The sequence below is a fragment of the Phlebotomus argentipes genome, unplaced genomic scaffold, assembly GCF_947086385.1.
Source record: "Phlebotomus argentipes unplaced genomic scaffold, Phlebotomus argentipes genome assembly contig_15, whole genome shotgun sequence".
In the NCBI taxonomy this organism is placed as follows: domain Eukaryota; kingdom Metazoa; phylum Arthropoda; class Insecta; order Diptera; family Psychodidae; genus Phlebotomus; species Phlebotomus argentipes.
The window spans coordinates 9,524,804-9,546,752 of NW_026776181.1; the positions used below are offsets into that span (position 1 = coordinate 9,524,804).

Consider the following 21,949-nt stretch of genomic DNA (forward strand, 5'->3'; position numbering starts at 1 on the left):
TTGTATATAGTGGGACGAAAGAGAAATCAACTCAGAGACTTGGTTTTCATTCCAATTTTCGATAACACTTGACTTTAAGGGACCTAATATGGACATAAGTTACTGTTTCTCTGCAAATAATATGGAATCTTTCGAGAAATCCCTGCAAAATTGTTAAAATAAAAGTACGGCATTACGCTTTCCTGATATCCAATGCCTGGGAACATGGCAGAAACAACACATGCGCAAGGCATCAGTCACACAAACGAAAATATCTAATACGACAGTGTTTTCGCTGCTTCAAAGAGACTTGGCAAGCACCCTGAACTCTCATACCAACGTGGAAATCGACCCACACAGCCAACATCACAGAGCGAATGCAGTGGACGTTATACAAGAAGCACTAGTACCACGAGACGAACACAGAGGGTGTTTCTTGAAGCAAAAAAGAGTCTTGGAGCTAACAAAGGATACTCATTTTACAATCTCAAGTTCGCTTTAATTTTTTCAACATTTTTTTACGTTAACCCAAAAATCGGGGAATCCTTATAAATGTTTCGTGCGCCAAACCCGTGGAATATACATTTATGAGAATGGGTATAGGTAAAATGTTCGGAAAATAGAATGTCAGTATTTTATTCATCGAGAACCCAAACCACAAGAGGAGCAGAAAGCATTCGGAAGAGCGAGATACTCTTTCGTACTCCAATCGACTGACTCTCGAGAATATTACATTGGGGAAGAAACAGTGCCACCTCTCTCGATAACCTTTTCCATTGTACAATTCAGCGAACACCTCGTATTCAGATATGAAACCCTCACTGTAGCTCGCTGTTCTCAGGCCACATAGAAACACCGATGACGCGAATAAAGTGCCATACATTCATGGGGGAACAAACACACAGCTATCATGAGGCACGAACACCAGCGACTGCACTGAAAATCCCAATGTTACCAACCAGCCAGTGGGGTACAAAATTACAAACTCCTCGACAAAAATATATTCACTTTGATGATGTTTTCAAAACACACCTCCATCCTGCACGCTGCAACTCCAGAGGCAACAGAAATGCCTTAAAATTAAAGCGGGAAATTCAAACGAAACACAATCGGATGTTAACTGAGTGGTAAAAAATCGAATGGCTTATAGTGGTTGTGCTCTTTGAGGGCACCGCGGAATATAACTCGCTGAATCGTTTTTGAATAACATGCCATGATTTTATTAAAATCTATAGTCTTGTTTGACTTTAGTGGACTATATGATGAGGAACATATTAAAATGCCTCTAATAGGCATGGAAAGATTTTTCTAATAAACTAACATTAACTCAACTTGTTTTTAAAAAATTCGGATATTACTTAAATTTTGATTGAATTCTACTGTAAAATGTTTATACTTTTACTATATATATTTTCTTTAAAATAATCAATAAAAATAAAATTTTTGATTGAATTGTCGAGAGTAAAGCAGAATTATTTACCTATTTTCAAAGATTTTTCTAGAACTGGATTACTGTACTGAATGTAGGTACAGACATTATTCAGAGTCTCTGTGCCATTATTTTAAATAAAATTCATTTAAAAATCGACTGAAATTAAAATATTTACCAATTTCTGATTATTACTGTTTACTTATCAAATATTGCTTGTTACTTCTTTAATAATATATGAGAATTTAATCACTAATTCTCGATCATGATTGGAAAAGAAGTAGATTTCTGTCGGAGCTTTCAACGCTGAAGCTTGGCCGGGGCTCACGCAGATATTTGAAAGTTTTGTGTACACAGCGAAGCTGCGGCTCCAGCTTCAGTCAATAACGTTTAAAATGCGCAATCGTTGAGCAATATTCGAAAGACTGACAAAATAGCGCACCACCAAAAGGAAGGACGTTTACCAATAAAAACCTTGAAAGTACCTTATTTTCTACGTTTTCTCACTTTATCCTGATATTTCTCTGGTTGAGTTGGGTGCAAATAAGAGGATATTTATTTCAAATTGTTTGTATATGTACTCCTTACGCAAGGAATCTGTTCGCTAATTAGGTTCTCCCTAATTCGCCAAAATATTTATGTGAAAATCGCCGGTGCTCTTCATTCTCACAAAGTGTATTCATCCCGTGCGGCGAACAGTGAGCAACAGTGGCGCAGTAAGAAAGTCACTGGTAGAAAATGTACATTCACACGGGAAGATATTCCAAAGAGAGAGGCAGACAAGAGCTCCACAGAGGCGGCAGTGGCGGCCTCACAAAATCACCGAGGCTTTTTATAAAAAGAATGTTCAGCCACGGCGACAGAAAGCCCGATTTATCACGTGAAGACGTGAACCCATACACACATTCGTGCTTGTTTCTCCGCGTTTTCTGGTATTGGCTTTTGCCACCAGCGCGAAAGCCTAGAGTGCCAAGTTTTTAAAAATTGGCGCCTTTTCCATCACAGCCAAGCAGCCGCGTTGCCGCGAGATATTCATTAAAAAATTTCAACTCCCAATGAAAATCCATGCAGAGGAAGTGTAGAGAAGGACTTTTTTCAAAAACTTTCTCATACTGGCAACTCGAGGGAAAATTCCAACCATTGAGTTGAGAATTTTCCATTCTCGTCATACGGAGTTTATCGAGGCACATAGCAAAGTCAGGGGTGCTGAACTGTGTGATGCTCCGAAGCAAAAGTATTGATTTAATGAGGTTCAGTGATAGTAGAAAATAACTATGTCGGTCTGACTGTGTTCTATCTAGATTTGTTTTCGCCTCACCAAACTGTAATTCTACGTGTGATTATACAAATTTCTAGGCTGTTTCGCTTCTATTACTTTGGGATAATCAAAAGAAAATTAAATGAGATTCGCTTGTTTTTTTTTTCATTTTAGGAATTCCACAAAACTCTCTGGGATAAGATACTATTTTCCCCATTGACAGACATGCAAAATTTATTTAATTTCCCTACTTTTCAGATTTAGGAAATATTTAAGAAATGTCTGGCAATATTCCTGAGATTTTCGTTCATGAGTCCTTTAGAATATCGCATGCGTTAACCTCTTTTACTGTCTTACTGTTACTGAATGGCAATCCTAGCACAATTCCTCTGACTCTATGACTAGTTCTTAAATTGGTCTCTCATAACGTGTTCGTTTGAAAATCTTAAAAATTTTGTATTGATTTTCACGCCAAAAGAAAACATCTTAACCAGTCCGCGACTCATTGTTCAGCATACCTGACTCATCTACCCTCCATAAACACATACACTCAGCCCACTCTCTTATACTGGCACAGACTCAGATTCCTTGGGCATAATATCAAATCGACTTCTCTTCCACCAGACAGGGTGTGGGGAAAATGCTCGGCGCTCTCGCTCGCCAAGCGCCTCTTCCAACTCCGGAGCTGCGAGACGTCACCCTGTGCGAATGACGCTCGCTACTGCGCCATGATGGCCATGAGTGTATGAGAAACGTTCGTTCAAAACGTTGTTCGTTGCAGAGAGAACGAAGAGGGATTTTTAATTGTGTGCTCAAAATCTCTTCGGTTCTCGTTTTGATGAATTTTCGGGCGAAAGTACCTGAAAATATCCCGCTCGAAGCTTAAAAGCTCCTCCATTAGAGTTTATTTGAAATTTGAGTTATATAGAAAGCACAATTCCGCAAGACTTTTCCATGCAGTGACTGCATGAAATATTTATAATTTGCCATACGGAAAATGTTAGGGTTTTTCGGGAACTCCATCCGAAAATTTATCTCAACTTCCAGAAGAGCATTCACAATTTCATCCACTGATTCAGACATCGCATTTTCGCATCGCTCTCTGTTTGAGTCAAAAGCGTCATCTCTCTTTGAGGCACCATCGTTGAGTGAAACTTTTGGAAAAGTATTTTCTTTGAGAAAGATTTCTGCTCTATTCGACAAATCATTGTGTTGTATAACGTTATGGAAGGTTGAGTTGAAAATTTTCCTTCTCTCCGCTTCAATATCTACCCGCTCATATCGAACAAAGTGTGTAGCACACTCTGTATTTCGAGCCAAATCACACAGTCAGTGTGAAGAGAGAATCAAGACTTTTTGGAGATGGTTGATGAACATTTTTGTGTGTGCTGCGAGAGAGGGTCACAGTTTCTCAAACCTTCTCACGGTGCTCGTCTTTCAGTCCACAACTTTCCACTGCAATTTCATGCCTCAATTTTAGTCTGCACACTTTTCAGTCATCAAAATATAGAAATTTTAAAATTTTACTCAGTATAATGATGATTGTTTTCAACTTTAACGCCCCTTCATTCGATATTCAATCAAGATTAGAATGACTGAAAAATCTAGTAAATAGCCTCAGTTGTTCAGTCTTTTTATGTTAACGAGATTTCTTCGTGAAATGACTGTAAATTTTGTAGGAAAAGGAATTCGGAAAATTCGCACGATAAAAAAAAATATGCTGGAAAGCGAGAAAATTTGAGAATCTGTGATGAACTGAAAAGTCTTTGCTTGATGTTGGCGTTACCGTCATTCGTATATAGCGTGCTATATTCACATTGTGTACATATATATCTTATTAAATGGTGGAGCGAAGAGTGTTGAAAATGGTGGAGAGAAGGAAACAGATATTATATAGACACTCCGTGTAGAATGTTGGAGCGGAGAAAATGAAGGAGCTCCAGCACAACCATGTACAAAAAGAGAAAAATATTTTCTTGGCAAGCACAAATAATACACTTTTGCCGACAGGGTGGAAAAGCTTGATTGGAAACTTTCAGAATTGGAGGCTCGTCGTCTCAGATTGTGAGAGGCGCTTTTTCCCTCCTCTGTTTCCACCCAGCATTTTCCGGGAGGGTTTCGAGAGAAAAAATATCCTGTTTCTCATCATCATCATTATTCTAATTGATATGACAAAATGAGTGAAGATTGGAATTTTTCTGAAGCTCACCTCTATTATTGAGAGTCACTCGAACTGGAACTTGAGGATTCTGTGGACATGACTTCAACTTCCACTTGAGACGCATTCTTGCGAGCTCTGCAAAAGAGAGAGACATTGTCAGTTTCCCACGTGAATTCCCAGAAGCGTAAATGAATAATCAAACCGTGTGTCGAGCAGTATCGATCCTCCGGACGCCAAGACGGACATGTGAAGTTCTCCGGAAGGATGCCAGGCGAACTGATTCTGCGCTGAGGCGGGAACTTCTGCGACAAAGTGTCTCATGAGAAGGATTTCAAGGCACAAATTAGATAAATTGAGAGATAGTCACCTCCTGTGGTGTTTCTGTGCATCTCATTGAGGCTACTGTGGTGCTGCAGGTTGTGTCCATTTATATTGAGATCGGACTTGCCCAGGAAGCCCAGTCGCATCTCAATGTCCGTCGGATAGGGGCGCCTTAGGTCCCCTTGTTGCCACGTAAGGGGCGCCGAGATGGCATGAGAAGCGCTGATCCGGTGAGCGTACTTTATCAGCTCCTCCGACGGAACGGGCTTCTTGTTCGCCCTTGCAATACTGGCTAGCTTCTGTCGGGCCTGAAACAGAGCCGTGGAGAGTATCTGCTCCGCTTCTTTGAGCTGCTTCTGCAGCTGGTTGATTTCTTGGTCCTGAAGCTCCACTTGAGCTCTCAACGAGTTCATCTTCTGCTCAATCTTTGTCTGGTCGCACGCCAATTGCAACACTGATTTCAATTCGGCATCCTTCGCCACAAGAAGCTCCACCAGCTGGGCATGTTCAGTGCTGGAGATTTTCTGATGCTTGGGAGCGATGGTGTTCTCTATCAACTCCCTGGAAGAGACATTGAGGTTAGAAATGCCAGGGTTTGTTGACATAAGGAAAAATATGAGAAATCCTCTTACTTGGCGATGATCTCAATATCATCCACGATCGCAAGAAGTCTTTCCTTCGTACTCAAGTGGAAAGACATGATTTCCGTAAGTAGTTTTTAAGAAAAATTGGAAAATTCACGGAGGAACTGACACCTCTCTATTTTGGTTTGCAGACTGTGGGACAACTGGGACACTTCAGTCGAGACACATCCGATTAGTACTAAAAACTCACAGCACAGCAAAGACACACCGTCAAACATCAGGAACTGCCCCGATTGCCCTTTAAGTTGCTCACTTTCAAAAGAAAACGACTCTTTAATGGATGATTCACATTTATTTATACATTCTGCATCCTCTAACATTATAAATATGGGTACATCTATTGAAATTCATGGAAGTTGTGTGATGAAAGAAAAGGACGGTTTGCTACAGCAGTTTTTCTCTACTTGATTGGCTCACTGCAAGAGTTTTAACATCTCAATTTGAACGGAAACTCTAACATTTATCACAATTTTGGCGAAAAAGAATATCTATTTCTGTCTGCCTTGAGATAAAACTTAAATTACAAGGTTCATGGACGCTAGAAGAAATACATTAATTCTCAACTTGTACTTAAATCCTAGGTATTATTAAGATCCTTCGTTCTAATCTTGCTCTTAAGCTTAGAAATATGTCTTTATATGCCTTTTGCTTCGCGATTTGACGGGGGCAGGCTCTCAATTCCTGATTACTAAAGTTTTGTATGTTTCACATTGTCCGTCCAGTAGTTTTGGATCGTCATCGCCTCCAGAGAATTCAGGAAGGAGTCATTATCCAAACTGTACATCTCGTCAGAATTGTCCTGGAAGAGAAAGAATGTTAGCGGACGATCCATAATGGGATTTGGTCATGAGGAATCTCACTCTTATTGTACTGTCGTCGATGTATCCACTGGAGTCGGGCTCACTGAGAGTCTGGGGCTTATTGATGTAGCGCCTTCGGTAGAGGAACATGCCGATCACTCCCGTGCCCACAAACAGGAACATAACAGCCACGCAAATGCCGGAAATGGCTCCGGCATTGAGCGAAGAGGAGTGCTGGGCAGAATAGGCGTGCACAGACAGCTCGCTGCCCAGCTCATCGTCGTTGACGGACGTGACGGAGGAGGCAGCGGAGCGCGCCAGCAGGTTCTTCGTCTCCGTGGTGAGGTTGGCTATTCTGAGATCATCGCTGTACTCGGTGAGCACCTTGGATCTGCGCCCCGGCAATTCGAGAGTGTCATTCTCCTGCAGCTGCACCTCCAAATCCACCGTGTTGTTCTGCACGAGATCCACTTCCGGGCGAACAGTCTCACTCTCGGTCCTGTTCTCATCCGTCCTCTCGGCTTCGCTCTCCACCAAGCTTCCGGTGGAATTTTCACCATGATCCTCAGGGGTTTTCTCCACAGTGGCATTCATGGAGGGATTCGAGTGGCTGGAATTGCTGTCCATCAGGTTGATTTCATACGTGGAATTCTCCGGACGCTTAATTGACTTGTCTTTCTCGGGCGGATGCGGCGATATCCAATTCAAGCGGCCTCCGTCCGACACCTCAACGGCCGCGAAGGCGCGATCTACGCCGAAGAGCTCATCTTCAGCATCCGTCTGCACCGCCAAGGGGAACTTCAGAGGTTCTCTCTTGCTGTACACCTTCTCACGCGCCTCGAGCACCTTGAGCTGAGCCAGGTGAGTGTCGCTTGTGACGGAGCTCATGGGCAAGGCTTGAACCGCCACTGAGAGTGTCAGTGTGATCCAGAACCAGTGAGACCACCAATGCCAAGTCATGATGAGGCAAGAAGGACGACACGATCTTCCGGAATACTTTTAATCTGAAAGCAAAGAGAATAGGACAATAAGTTACGGTTTGCACTAGCTAAAGTGGAGACCATTGCAATTCAACTTTTCATAAACTCTCCTAAACAACGATGACAATATCTCAAACGTCTCAAACATATTTCCACTGATGAATTTATATTCCAATTTCACCTCATATTTTCCCGACAAATAATACTCTGTCGACCTGAACAAGGTACAAATTCCTTGCCTGGTTTGCATGCTTTTGAATGGGTGGAAAACATGGGGAAGAGTTGTAGCGAGAAATTGTTGCCACAAGGCGGAAAAGAAGACCAACATTGATAAGAGGAACACAATAGAATATTTAGTTATGGAATTTCTGTGCGATTTAGCACATTGTTCCACAGCGAAATAGGGTACAAATGATGATGTAAAACACGGCACCCGAGGTGCTTCACTTGTTGATTTTTCACATTTGCACAAGGAGATTAGGCAAATGAGTCAGAGTGGCGATTTTTGGGATGGGTGGCGAAATACACCATCTGAAACTGTAAAAGAGCTGAAAGACGCCCTCACATGAGGCAATAATTGCTGCCAAGTCAGGATGGAGCATTGATTGGAGGCTGGAGATGGTTTTGCGGTCATTCATCTCGCAATGTGAGGCGCACAATAAGACACAGAGAGCAAAAACACTGTGAGCGAAATACTCTCTGCGGTGTGGATGATGGAACAGCTGCTCCCTTACTTGGAGATGCCATGGAGCAACCCACAAGAAAACGGCGCAAGACATGCTAATTTAATTAAGAAGACAATCGAACTGAAAGAGTGTCGAGAGGAGAATGACTTTCTTTATTCCACGTTTCATTTTCCTCATCAATTGTGAATTTATAAATTGCAATAATCTTAATGCATGCTAATATTTTCCCACCACGCGCGTCCTCACGAACGCCAACCATTTCTCTGGCGGTGTTGCAATTTTCTTCAAAATCTAATTCACCGCGTCTCAACATTACACTGCGATGCCATTAAATTAACCGTAAAGCATAAAATTATTTTTTTGGCTCTTTTCTACCACAAAAAGCACAATCAGTTTCATATGCTCCATGTCAGTGACTCCGGGAGCAATCAGAGAGCATAGCCGTGTCTCTCAGTACACCTCAAAATTGCTCTGTAATTTCCACCGGGAAAATCACACTGGGATTTCGAGGAAAAAATCTCCAAACGGAAAATAAATCTCTGTCCAGGCAGACAAAAAAAGTGATATTAAAGTGAAATCGAATTGCATGAAGGTTGAGCACATTATCAAATGCGACTTCACATCACAAAGTCGCCATACTCTGAATCACAATGTACCAGACAAAAGAGTAGATTCACTTCGCTGTGAATCTTAATTCGCCGTGTGATTCACCTCAATCTCGCCTTATGATGCGTAGCTTTTCTGCGAAATTATCTTAAGCACGGCACTGCAATTAATCTCTCAATGGTAGTGGTAATTTCAATAAATTCATGATGGTTCAAAAGCGCTGCATTTCTGTTTATCGACGCATAAGGTCATAACATTCAGATGAAAGATGAACAACCGCACTCGATCTTAATATTGGCATTGCTTTTACCCTGAAACTCTTGCATATTTCACGACAGATCGATAGAAATCACCCGAAATAATAGCGATGCATTTTTTATTATCTACTTCCCCATGTCAATCAGTATATATATTGGAGGTATGCATATAAAGCACATGTTCATGCTGAGTACGACGCTTCGATGGTGCTCAAAATGCAAATATTTTGTATATTTCTAGAAAAGTTACTCTTCTGCAAAGTGCACTCGTTGAGATTCTGCGAAAATTCCCTCCAGAAGCTATGCGAAACCACGTTACTCGTGAATCCCAAGTGCACTATTAATATACAAATTGTGCTTTATTCTCGTGCATGCCTTACAGAAATAGCCTTATTCATGGAACAATTCTCCACGGTGTGTCTATATTTATTCGACACATATTGATCTCTATATTTACGTGAATTTTCAAGTTAAAGAATCGCAAATTTTGCGAGACGATGTGCGAAATTTAAGACAACTCTTGCTCTAGCAGCACTTCGTACGCTCAATACGTGCCCAGACGATGGATATGAAAGCGTTAAACAGTGTGAAGAAAATTTTACAAGCAGATGTTTCAGTTGATAATCATGCGTCATGCTTAATCAGGTGTTGTAAGTAAAAACACTAGCATGTCTGCAAAAATATTTGAATTTATCTATTGGAACAATCAAAAGGCATCTCTATGGATGGCATAACAATTCATATTCAATATTGATACGCTCTTGGAGCATTATATTGGTGGAACTCCGTGAAATTGGCTTAAGAACAGGAAGAGAATTCCCATCGTGATGCAGTCGCTGGAGTCGCGGTGAATGACTGTTTTGTGTGGTTTCCCATTGTCATGAAAATTCAAGCAGTATCGCCCATTTGTGGGGCGTGAAAGATGCAGAATTCATGAAGCAATTCGCAAGATAAGAACTCTCTCAATGTACCTTCACTAATGGTTTTCTTATGGAAAATCCGCTATGTGTTGGCTTAGAAGAAATGAATCAATATAGAGATTCGAGAGGAGTATAGCACAGGAGTAATAGAATTATTGAGGGAAATCGGGTTCAGATGAATAATTGCTATTTTTCTCACAAAGAATTTAGGAAATTTCATTACAGTCTATGGGAAATGAATTCCTCGAATTTATATAACATCCAGAGAGCATTATAGGCAATCCCAGTGAACAGTCACGCCGATTAAATGAAGCTTGACGAGATTGAGATGGATTGAGAAGTCGAGGTGATTGAAACGAAAACGATGTTCGCTGCTTTTTATTGATCTCTTGCAATGCAAACATTTATCTTGAGCTCTTCAAACAAATAATTAACAGACTCAGGGGTTATTTACCGACTGGAATTGGTAAATTTGAAAAATAAATGAAAACGAAAATATTTTCACGAAATAATTCAACTGGTTTAGGGATGAGTTGTGTTGATCCCCTTCGGCCATTGCCTTTCCATCAAAGCCACGAAACTTGCATAACTCCACTGTATACTCGCAATGAATGATGAAGTCTAAAAACCATTAAATAGCTGTTTTGAAATGAGACGATGTTCAATAGGTGCTTCATTTCATTTTCAAACACACTTTTTCCACTATCTCATCGCTCATTCGTCGCTTTATTGCCGTCTTGGACAATTCATTAATTCGATTGCGCAATTTTCAGTGAAAAAGGGAGTAGAATTATAATTTTACTGCATGGCACACACATTTTCCACAAATTTATTGTGTGTGTCTCTCCCAGAACACCACCCAATTCTGCGATTGCCGCTTTTGATAGACGTTGACGTCATGATTAGACAATTAACTACCTCTTTTGAATGATATTTCCACCGTTTTTCAGTGCTTTCAACTCATGCCTTGGAGCTATTATACAAAGGAAGATATGAATACAGGAAAAACGTGTGCTCAATGGCCGGATTTCGCTGAGAATTGTGTTATTTATGGGAAACTTTTATGGCAAGTGTGATGAAAATTAAATAAAATTTGGCGAATTAAAACGAAATTTCTTCCGATCCATGTTTTATTTATCCTCTAGGAAAGTCATTTTTACGCCTCAGTGCGCAGTCATTCCGAAATTCTATTCAAAAAAACAGGAAAAAAAAACTTTCAAATATTGACTGTGTACACAATTCCAATTCACAGTACCAAAAGCTGTGATCTAATATTGAAATTATTCCTCACAATGGGTCGTTGAACAACCCAATGACATTATTATTGGGCGAAAGTAAAAGTACATTCGCTACATTTGAAAAATTGGTTTTTTGCTATCTTGGGGAATGAATAAAGTTTTGTTTTAATGCAATTGTAAGACATTTAGAGGCAGACATTAGAGCCATTATTGTTTATTTATGAGTAAAGTTGGTGATATTTATTAAAAAAAAGTGTTACATGTACCGCACATTCACCTCAATTGCACTGTTTTGAAATGATAGAAAGGTTTTGAAAATTCGGTCATTATGCCTTATTTAATATTTAATTCAAATATTATTACTTTTCTTTAGTATAATAATCGCTCTTTGCGCTACACTTACAAGAAATTCGTAAAATACTAACCTAAATTGTTGATTAAAAGTATTAAGCTCATGTATCACATGCAATGTCGGGAAATTCCGGAAGGAAAACTATAACTGAAAATTGTGAACATAGTTAAAATGAGCTTAATCGCATCGATCAAGTAAAATAATGCTTTATAAAGTCTCTGAAGCATAAAAAATTGTATAGCTTTAGCAGAAGAACTGGTAAATAATAAAATTTGAAGACTCTATTTTAATTCCAAGAATACAAAGACTCGTCGTCCGGAAGTGCCGATGGACTATGAATTTCTTTATTAAAACTTCGTGTAATTGGGCAGAATTGCAATCAGGTTGAAAATGAAGTCGTGTCCTTCTTGGCTAATTAATGAGAAACTCATTTTTCCGCTTTCACAGTCGTAATTCACATTTGTCTAATGAGAGAAATTATTCAGATATTGTACGACCGGCGAATAAAAATGTATGTGTCTCTAATTGATAAGAGAAAGGTGTACTGTCGCCGTATGGTAATATTTTCCAAGAAGATCTCTGCGAATTGAGTCATTGCGAGCTACAATGAAAATTCCGTCATTCCAGAAATCATATCTACACGACGGAGAAAATTGAATTAAGTCACACGACAGTTCTGCCAAGACATGAGATCTTTATGGGCGAACATTGCAGACACGGTGCCTAATGGCATGAGCTGTGAGGCGTTGAGTGTGAATTTTCAGGTGCTATTGCCTGTTGTCTCGAACTAATTGGAACTCTAAAGTCTACAATGTCAAATGAAAGCTGCGAATTTCACATTGTCTTTAATGCTTCTCTCAGCCATTCGGCACCTTGTACGTCTCACAATTATTATAGTTTACTGTCTAGCGTGGCTCTGTTTCAAAATTCTCCGTCTTCTGGGTTGCAAAGAACAGCAGAAAGAATTCTTGCACACTATTTCGGAGCGGTAAAAAATGGTAATACTCGTAAAAACTGGGAATGAGGCACTTTTAGCACGTCGGTGCAATTAAAGTTATTGTTAAAATGGATAAACAAACTGTTGTGCGCGTAATTATTAAGCTGAAGTCATTAGATTCGCAACAGCCTGAGCAAATTGTTCACATTTTAATGGGTGTACTGCTGCGAGGGACCAGAAATGGGTCCAATCATCCTAATGGTATCTGGCCAACGAAAATCAATCTCTCTGAATATAATTTTCGACAGGAAGTTGTGCCAAAGAGCGTGGGTACAATCTTCAAGATAGAATCGCCTAACGATGCCTAAAGTTGGTTAGAAGTGTTTAAGAGACTGTGTGAGGCAAATATTTTCGTTAAAATATCTATATTCACTGCTCATTTTTCCTGTATTACATATGAAACAGAACGGAAACTCTGGTATTCCTATTCGCATATCTTTTGCATATATATCATTCATTAAGAGCTCTGAAGATTGTAAACTCACTCGTGCTTGAGGTGTTGTTTTTCTCGTGACTCTGCAGAAGCCAAGCAAGAATACTAAGTCTGAGTCACATGATGACAAATTTCCCTCGTATAACCAGCATCAGCGTAAAACATTTATATTCCTCTTTTCTCTCGCTGGAGCGTTTAAAAGTGTAAGTATATACCAGAGAACTCACTTCCTCTGGATATTTATTTGATTTTCTAAGAGAATGTGGTCGGGATATTGCGAGGAAATTTACAATTCACCACAAAATGTTTGTATGTTTCATGAGAAGTGAAACTTTCATGTTCTGTAATGTGTTTTCTCAAATATCTTCACGTGCGTCATAACATTCAATTGATATCGGTGAGAGGGATAAAGAAAATGGACTGTCACCTCTGGCGCACAGTGAATGGAAGCAAACATCTGATATCTCATGTGAGCAGCTTTATACAAACTCCACATACATATTGTACATAATGATGGCGTTTAAGCTTGAGATCAGCTTGAAAGTAAAATTAAATTGCTTCGCAGCTTTCAGACAGTCAAAGCGCACTAAATCCATGCCCTTAAATTCATAATAAAAGTCTTTCATCCTCAGCGCAACACATAAATCCACGATAAATTATAGAAGCAGTTTATTGAATTTGAATTTTAAATGTTATATCATGGCTCGGAGGTAAGATGCAAATGCTAATGATATGTTAAACGGACGCGTAATAAAATTAATCAGGGGAAATAAGATATCATATTTTTTATAAATAGACATGTTTGCCTGTTTGTCATTTCCTCTCAGGACACCCAAAACCCTTCCAAATAGACATTTCAGCAAATTAGATCAGTATCTTTCAACTGGGGTATAATATTTTGTAATTAGAGCAAGAGAGATCATTCACTCTCTGTGTTGTTTTATCACCAAGCCATCTAATAAAATGTTGGCTTCTGTATCTGCGCGCAGAGTACATATGCTGTTGTATAGTTTACATTACATTTATTGCCGGCGGAAATATAGTACTTCTTGTGCTGAATAGCAATGAAATATGGTGAAAAGAGCAGAGTTTGTTGGGAAAATAATGGGAAAAGTGTCTGATAATCCAGTTTTTTATCGTACACCTCATTTATACCAATGCATAGTGGATATTGTGAAATTTCAATGGAGGAAGAATAAACATGAAAAACCGTGCTATAGATCTTGACGATGAGATAAGGAAAGTAGAAACAATCTCTTCGTTTCTTGCCGACGACACTGAATCCCTCACCCCCCGGATGTTATGAAAGCATGTAGTGCAGAAGGAAAAACGCAAGTACACGTACTCCATTGAGCAGCGGCCTATTGTTGCAACAGCCGACACTCCAATAGACTGCAATATCTCACAGAGATAATTCTATTCGAATGGGTGTCGGCTTAAGGCTATTTTTCGTCTTTGCCAAATGCATGAAAATAGCCCTCGAGCGAGGCTTTAATTCGTTTCCAAGGTATTTTTCCCAGAGTGGAATTTGAGCCATAGAGCGTTGATGGCAAAAAACAGAGTTATTGAAAATTGATTACATATAGATTGGTGCAATTAACGAGATTGCAGAACAGCGAGAACAGTTAACAAGAAACTTCCAGTAGGAAATGATTGGTCGAGAAATAATAATAAACATGAAAGGGAAAATTGCCATACAGTTCTCTTTACCATTTAAGAATTGCTTCAATGCTGCAATACCAGTGCTTCGTCGCTCAACTACTCAAGGTGTTTCTGTCATCTATTTAGGAAGCTTCCAGCTCTTGAATATCAATTAAGAGTCTCGTGCACACACAATTGTGTCTCTGAAAGTAAATTTTTCTCATCACACACTTTTAATTCACCCGTGTCCAGACTGTTGTCGTGTCTTTCTGTGTCACTTGGATAAGACTATTTCAAAATGCTAAACAAACACAAAATGTGTATCTGCAGAAAATTCCCACCAGTTGGCAATAGCACAAGCCAGAACGAGGGGTGCGGAGAGGCGCGGCAAAGGTGGTTTTCTTGTCCAGTTCTGAGCGCACCAGGCAAAACAATATACTCCAGAGTCACGAACACAATCACAAATGGAGTGGCTTTTTGTCATGAACTCCAGTCATGGAGCAGGGCTTTGGAGGTGCCCACCAGAATCGCTGCTCTTTGTTCGCGCTCACAATCGATCGTCGCAAGTGTGATGGACAGAAATTGACTCGAGTCATCCGACACTTTTGCAATCACACCCCACTATCACTGTCAATTTGTCTCACAATCAATGGATCAATCGATGGTGTGTGGAAATGGCAGTTGGAGTGGAGACAGGGCGGCAAGTCGCACTCCTCCATCGACCAACATCGCGCAAATACTGTGCGCCGTTGGAGATTTTCGTGTTCTCCAGAGGTACATTCATAAAATCCATTAAATGCCCGTGCAGTGGGAAAATGTGCGTGCTAGAGGGAGATGAGCAGCTCGAGAAGCGAGAGAAACTATCGCGATTGAGCAGTCGCACTGGCTGACTTCCCCCTCACGAGGCATGAGTGTGAAAGAGATCTTGCCATGTTCGAAATACAGGTGAGAATTCATATTCCACAGCTGTGTGGAACTTGGCATGAATGGCCGGCCATCAGGCGCGCTTGATGCATACAAGTAGTACACATATTTCACAGATGCTGTGCAAAACTGCAAATTGAATTGTCAATGAAGAAAAGTGTGAAAAATGAATTATTCCCATCTCAAGCTCACCGAAATTGCAATTAATCTAATCAGACTTTTGTAAATCTCATTCTCATCCTCGGGTAAATTACATAAATCCCGAGAACTCATGTCTTGTGTGAAAATCACGATATCACCAATTAATGCTATGATGAAAAAGCACTTCGCGGCGGTGCAAAAGGTGTTCGACTTAATTAAAATAGAAGAAATTGCACGACAAGAGGGAAACAGTTACTTTTTACATCTCATGTTATTAGTTATTTACCATTAAGTTGCGAATTGGGTTCTTAAGGTAATTCAGCAACGTGTTTCTTTCTTTCTGGCAATGTCGTCATCCTCATCAGAAGAGGAAATCACTAATTTATTTGAGGCAATTTAAAAATCACTAATTCAGACAATGCCGTACAAAAGCAACGTTCGGCTGAAGAATTAATTAGAATTACATTCATGGTTGTTGATTGAGAAGTTCTTTTTCTGGTAGTTTCACAATTCTTCGCATAGTCTTTATTTGGAAAAAATCCACCCACTGAATTTTGACTTTAACAAATAAAATAGGGTCAAAAATAAACAAGAAAAGATTCTTTTGCGAAATGCCATTAAGAAAGTTTTCCTATTTGTGGAATCCCGCAGTGGACTAAAATATGCAAATATGGTTAAGGACAATATCGTAAGTTTAAACGAAGTTAATTTATCATCTGCAAATTGCTTAGTGGAAGAAGACGGTTATGATGTTCAATGTAATTACTAAATAGAGGAGACTAAGGCATTTTGGAAGTTCAGGTAATTAATTAAACGAGGTCAGATTGATTGAATGAGGAAGTTCATAAATTTTCAGTCAGATTTTATGTATAATCTTCTCATATTTCTAACTCGCGGAATCCACTAGCATAATACTTACAAGAAGATTTACTGATCTTTTAACGCTTTATGATTTTAAGCAGTATTTTTTCACAAAGTATCATAGCTACATAGACAATTTCACTTCCACGCTGAAATTTATAGGGGTATCAAAGAATTTATACACCCCCCTCAAATGAGATCTCTTGTGAAGTTTCTGCTAAGTTGTTTAACATTCGTGATGTATCTAAATGGGGGAAACTTTAGCAGTTTAAAACGTTTGTAATTATATGAAAATGCACTCAATATTCATGGGAAAACTTTAGCAAACTCAAGACTCACTACGCAGTAATAGAAGATATTCATGCCTACCACAAGTAATTCCATACCTTCTTTTCCATGGTGACGGAAATCAACATGCTTCTGGGGTGGTGCTGAAAAAAATCCGTGCGGTTAACCCAGAAAAGGGAGACTCCTTGGGATATTGGTGCATTAATATACGTGTCTAAAGGTGAATTTTACGCGTGTGTGGGTTCCAGCCGTGAGTCTTTTATTCCTCCCTATTATCACGGGAGGAGGCATTTCTGTGCATTACGTGGCAAGTTTTCCGGCGACGACGGTGCGAATAAAGGGCAGACAAGGCAAAAGTTCGTATTGAGGTTAGTTGGACAGTGACGGCGCGATGGAGGCGCCAGGTTGATTCTCTGCAATTTCCTCATTAAGCCACACGCTGGCGGTATAAATAGTCTTGGGGTGAAAAATGCCAACTTTTCCACAAAGAATACCTCTGCAGTGTGCATCATATTTCACTTGTGGCGAGGAAAGTTTTATTAATCACATGGGGAGCATTGATCTAAAGTTGTTGCATAAGAATTTTTATCTGACGGGAGTAATTTATGACTATGATATAGCATGAAGTCCCTGGCCTCACCATTGATTTTCCTCAGCACGATTACTGGATGTTTTATGACGATAAATGGGGACACGTCTCGCTGAATTTGTCTCGTGGAAAGTTGTTGGAAATTGAATTAAGAGTTAGGGGGAAATGCAATAGATTTCTCATGCTTTGTCCACATGACTTTCTTTAGCAAAATATTGAGTACTTACGACGAGAAAACGGCAATCCATATGTTATGTGGTATTTTTTTTCTGTCATCCACCCTCGCAAGCCAGCTAAAGTCAGCACATTGCAAAAGGCATCACTTTTTTTATGGGAAATTGATCAAACTCACGAGAAGTGTATTTTGAGGTAAAGAGAAAAAAAGAGTATTGCACTGAAGTGGCCAAAAATAGCTCCTTCTTCTTCTCTATAGAACCTCCTTCGGAGAAATGTTTGTTTTTGTCCCTCTTCCACGTATCACTCAAGTCACAAAAATATCAATCGGTATAAATTGAATAATGCCGTGGCACGACACAATCTTTTCTCACTGGATGCCTCCGTGCTTACAGCACTCTCTGGCTGCCAGAGGCGAACAGGAGGACCGCGTTGGAGCATGCTAATGGCGAAGTGGGGAAAAGTTCTGGATGGTGCGCGCGGCTCTAGTCAGCCTGGGGCACGGAGTGGCGGCGCCAGTGGGGCGATGATCATGAAGAGTGTTTCCATATTCCTGGCGAGCGGCAGACGTGCCTCGAACAACAGCAAGGCTGCGGGTGCCACGGACAAAGGCAACCAGAGTGGAGCCCAAGGTGCCTCCACGAGTGGTGATCCCACGAAGAAGAGACGGAAGAAGCCCAAGCCACCGATGGAGGACGCGTCGGGCAAGATTAATCCCAAACTCCTCGAGTCACTCAAGAAGAAGACACACTTTTCCAAGTAAATTCACACTCTCCTTTTATGCACTTTTCGGGGGTGCTTCTGTGCAATTTATCATCTTGGTATGGGTAGACGCTAGATGTGCATTTCGGTGTAACAATGAGTGATTGATAGGTTTGTTAACTTTTTTTCTCTCGCCATGTATGCAAGCGCGTGAAAAATAGCAAGTGTGGTAGACACTGAAATTTGTGAGACTTTCAGGCTATGAGCGGTGTTTGAACGTGATATTGATACTGAGACTAAATTTTAATCACAACAGTGACAGGTCTTTTGGCCCCCTTGAAAGTCGCCTTCTAAAAATTCCTTCCTATCTCTCTGCAAGGATTGAACTGGAGGCACTGTGTCGCATCTACAAAAAACTCGTTACAAATTGTCACGTTACATCGAGAGTTCTGGCAGCCAATAATCCGGGTTCGGTAATTGCGAAGCCTCATGCCACCATCGAGGTGAGTCTCAATCCACTTCACTTCCCCAAAAAATTCAATACTACCTGATTTTCGATACACAATCATTTTATATGCCATTTTACGGCCCTCTTTTATTTGCATATACACCACACGAGGCTCCCGAGGCACCGGCATTGATAAACTATTTCACTGTACATTTTTATCCATATCTTGTGTGTATGACAATAAGGATGGCGAGGGGGGGAGATTGAAACTCAACCCGGTTTTTTCTGTGTTCAGGTGGAATAATCAAATAAACAACATATTGAAATGCTATAGAAAATTGATGAAACATTTTTTTCATAAATCACTCCCATTCATTTTGTCTCCATTTTTACGATATTTCATGTCGCACGCCTTTTTTCGGTCGTGCAGCGCAAAAGTGTATTGAAAATTGTCAAGACCCGGCGCCTCCATCGTGTACACAATGAGGTGGAGCCGCCTGGTAATTTCACTGAACTGCTCGAGTTATGCGAGGTGTAGAAAAGGGAATTAAATTGCCTTTCAACCTGTGGTAATGTGGCAATCAATGATGAGTGATGAATTTAGGAAACTAATTAAATAACACGGAAAACGATACACGTTCCACCTCAAGCGGATTCGTGGTAAGAACACGATAGGAAATTGCGAGTCTATAGAAGCGATTTTCCGTTCATATATAACCGTACGAAAATGTCATCATGATATAGTAAAATTTAATTTAAATGAAGAGCATTTTACGAGGAAATGTCTTTTCTGTTCAATCAAGATATACTGCCATTGTTATTGTTCTACATATTTACCTATGGTTAATTCGTGTCTTTTCAGCGCATTATCAGTTGAGAATGTCATTCCCTCTGGCTTTTTAGCAGCACAATTTCTTATGGCCGCTCAGCACGCAATCACCCATCCCGGAATGCAAATTACTTACTAGTGATGTCTTATCGCCTTTTGATTTCTTTATTAAATATTCTAATATTATGTTAAGTGAATGAACCACGTGTAGTCAATACGTTTCACTAAATTTCACGACTTAACCAATTGTAGTTAAGGGTCTTGTTCCGTTTTGGGGAGATTTATTGGACGAGAAATGAGAAATTGTTCTTTGCATGCAATTTTCTTTTGACAGCCAGTAAAAATGCACAATTTCAACCCTGAGAAAATGACTAATTTGTTTTCTTCGTGAACTCATGAGTGATTTAAATTGGCTGTAAAACCTCCAAACCAAATGTTGGTTTCGCCAATTTTATGCACAATTTCAAATTGCCAAATTTTGACAGTGTGAAGGCTTTGCAATAGAATACATTTCTTTTCGCGCTCTTGACTTTCAGGGCATCGACCGAGCGGTTTTCCGGGAACTCCTACACAGCACATTCGACATTGTCACGGAAGAGACGCTGATGGAGAGGATTTTCTGCGCTTGGGACACAGGATTCGAGGGAATGCCACTGAGACTCGAGGGATGGATAATTGGCTTATCGATCTTCCTGCGAGGATCTCAAGCGGAGAAAGTGGCTTTCTGCTTCCGAGTGTACGACCTAAACAGCGACGGTTTCATTACACGAGACGAAATGTTCATCCTGTTGAGGAATTGCCTGATAAAGCAGCCTCAGGATGAGGATCCGGACGAGGGTGTTCGTGATTTAGTAGAGATTGCACTCAGGAAGTTTGACAACGACAAGGATGGTAAAGTGAGCTTTCAGGACTTCCAGACGGCTGTCACGGAGGAACCCCTTCTCCTGGAAGCTTTCGGACAATGCCTCCCTTCAGAGAGTGCAACTATTTCCTTCCTCTCCACTCTCCAGGCTTGAGCCACAAACTGTCTATCCGCAGGCGATTTAATTCGAATGCAACACTGTTGGTTTACCAGTCAAAAAATACTCATAATCAATAAGTTCAACATTTGATTGCGATAAAGTGAATATCTTAGGACCTAATGAGAAATGTAATGTTTAAATATGGAAATTGTTATTGTTGAGAAGCGTAATCCATCTAAATGAGGAGGTAAAAACTCGTCATACGATAAAGGCGAAACTAACATTAGGAGATGACGATAAATATTTGAAAATTATACGCAACGAGTCATTAAAATGTTCAATGTCAAGTGCTCAATGTAATTTCTCCTACAGCGTTTTTGGGGAACATTTCCTGACAGCAATCATTCTCCTGATATAGAAGCTCATCTTCATGGTGAATCGTAGAGATGAATAAAAAACCGTATAATCGGCGATTTGAGTGTTACGGAAGGGGAAACCCGCGATCGCGAGATTACACTATACTGAAAGCGAGTTAATATTATACAAATTTCGTTCCACATTTGCAGACACTCCCGAAGATCACCCATGAATGAAGTTTCCATCCGATCAGCGGCTTTTAACCTTGAATGAAAGTTTCATAGACGGTCTCTTACTATTTTCATTTCGCACATTGCAGTCCATGGCAAAGTACTGCCCTGATTGACAACGATACGGGAAGATTTGAGAGCAAGTGAGATTATCAAACATTGTTGTACTCACTAAACTATTCGGCAAACGTGTCTTTTGAAGGTGAGCAATTTTGTGTGTATTCCATTACTGGAAAAATATCACAATGTTTCAACTTCAAGAATCAAGGTTGGTCGAGTTGATGGGCATTTGCAACACCACCTACTGAATGGAAATTCTACACGCTTTACATCAAATTCTCGTGCGTGAATCTCTCTTTCTTCATCGTCTTGATGTCTTCCTGCCTTGCATATTATTGCAGTTTATTTGCACAGTTTCTCAAGATCTGTGCAGAATCCCAATATTGATCATCTCTCTGTTTTATTCACACCAACAATATCAGCAGAATTTCTTTCAAATTGTGTGCAAAAATCTTCAGATGATGCGTCAAAGCATAATAATGCTCAACAAAGGGGTTTACTAATCTAATGGCGATGTATAAACTTGTTTACATTTTATATATTCTGCATTCTCAGAGGAATAAATTACAATGATTGCAAGTAAAATGTGGGTACTCTTCTAATGTGTGCAAAGTATTTTCATGATATGCAGGAAAATCTCTATGAAACTGGAAGTGTGACATAACACTCCGAATGATTCGCC

General features: G+C 40.0%; 3 protein-coding genes across 6 annotated transcripts; 1 reads left to right on the forward strand and 2 right to left on the reverse strand.

Moving 5' to 3' along the window:
* Positions 1 to 4,825: 4,825 nt before the first annotated feature.
* LOC132262215 (mediator of RNA polymerase II transcription subunit 4) lies at positions 4,826 to 5,934 on the reverse strand. Of its 2 annotated transcripts, none has more exons than XM_059761400.1 (4): positions 5,781 to 5,934; positions 5,195 to 5,709; positions 5,030 to 5,126; positions 4,826 to 4,962 (listed from the first exon to the last, which is right to left on the reverse strand). In XM_059761400.1, exons 1-4 carry the CDS (start codon positions 5,846 to 5,848, stop codon positions 4,881 to 4,883), a joined length of 762 nt encoding a protein of 253 aa, XP_059617383.1. In that variant the 5' UTR covers positions 5,849 to 5,934; the 3' UTR covers positions 4,826 to 4,880. The 2 variants fall into 2 exon arrangements, with proteins under 2 accessions (XP_059617383.1, XP_059617382.1); XM_059761399.1 differs by having other exon boundaries at positions 5,030 to 5,129.
* Positions 5,935 to 6,064: 130 nt separating this feature from the next.
* Positions 6,065 to 17,842, reverse strand: LOC132263509 (uncharacterized). Of its 2 annotated transcripts, none has more exons than XM_059763293.1 (3): positions 17,733 to 17,842; positions 6,653 to 7,596; positions 6,065 to 6,591 (listed from the first exon to the last, which is right to left on the reverse strand). In XM_059763293.1, exons 2-3 carry the CDS (start codon positions 7,550 to 7,552, stop codon positions 6,481 to 6,483), a joined length of 1,011 nt encoding a protein of 336 aa, XP_059619276.1. In that variant the 5' UTR covers positions 7,553 to 7,596; positions 17,733 to 17,842; the 3' UTR covers positions 6,065 to 6,480. The 2 variants fall into 2 exon arrangements, with proteins under 2 accessions (XP_059619276.1, XP_059619275.1); XM_059763292.1 differs by lacking the exon at positions 17,733 to 17,842 and adding an exon at positions 14,772 to 15,433.
* A 147-nt stretch (positions 17,843 to 17,989) lies between these two features.
* Positions 17,990 to 21,623, forward strand: LOC132263512 (calaxin). Of its 2 annotated transcripts, XR_009468492.1 has the most exons (4): positions 17,990 to 18,438; positions 18,761 to 18,884; positions 20,195 to 21,409; positions 21,469 to 21,623. XR_009468492.1 is itself a non-coding variant. In XM_059763297.1 (3 exons), the coding sequence occupies exons 1-3, from the start codon at positions 18,119 to 18,121 to the stop codon at positions 20,672 to 20,674; spliced, it is 924 nt and encodes a 307-aa protein (XP_059619280.1). In that variant the 5' UTR covers positions 17,990 to 18,118; the 3' UTR covers positions 20,675 to 21,623. The 2 variants fall into 2 exon arrangements, 1 of the variants encoding a protein (XP_059619280.1); XM_059763297.1 differs by having other exon boundaries at positions 20,195 to 21,623.
* The last annotated feature ends 326 nt before the right edge of the window (positions 21,624 to 21,949 follow it).

What these genes read in the sequence shown, in the direction of transcription:
- LOC132262215 (XM_059761399.1), bottom strand. Translation starts at nt 5,848, where the DNA reads ATGTCTTTCCACTTGAGTACGAAGGAAAGACTTCTTGCGATCGTGGAT. An exon ending in GCACAGAAACACCACAGGAG is followed by an intron (nt 5,130 to 5,194) that starts GTGACTATCTCT and finishes ACTTTGTCGCAG; the next exon opens with AAGTTCCCGCCTCAGCGCAG. An exon ending in TCGATACTGCTCGACACACG is followed by an intron (nt 4,963 to 5,029) that starts GTTTGATTATTC and finishes TCTCTTTTGCAG; the next exon opens with AGCTCGCAAGAATGCGTCTC.
- LOC132263509 (XM_059763293.1), bottom strand. Translation starts at nt 7,552, where the DNA reads ATGACTTGGCATTGGTGGTCTCACTGGTTCTGGATCACACTGACACTC. An exon ending in TCGACGACAGTACAATAAGA is followed by an intron (nt 6,592 to 6,652) that starts GTGAGATTCCTC and finishes TTTCTCTTCCAG; the next exon opens with GACAATTCTGACGAGATGTA.
- LOC132263512 (XM_059763297.1), top strand. Translation starts at nt 18,119, where the DNA reads ATGCTAATGGCGAAGTGGGGAAAAGTTCTGGATGGTGCGCGCGGCTCT. An exon ending in AAGAAGACACACTTTTCCAA is followed by an intron (nt 18,439 to 18,760) that starts GTAAATTCACAC and finishes TCTCTCTGCAAG; the next exon opens with GATTGAACTGGAGGCACTGT. An exon ending in AGCCTCATGCCACCATCGAG is followed by an intron (nt 18,885 to 20,194) that starts GTGAGTCTCAAT and finishes CTTGACTTTCAG; the next exon opens with GGCATCGACCGAGCGGTTTT.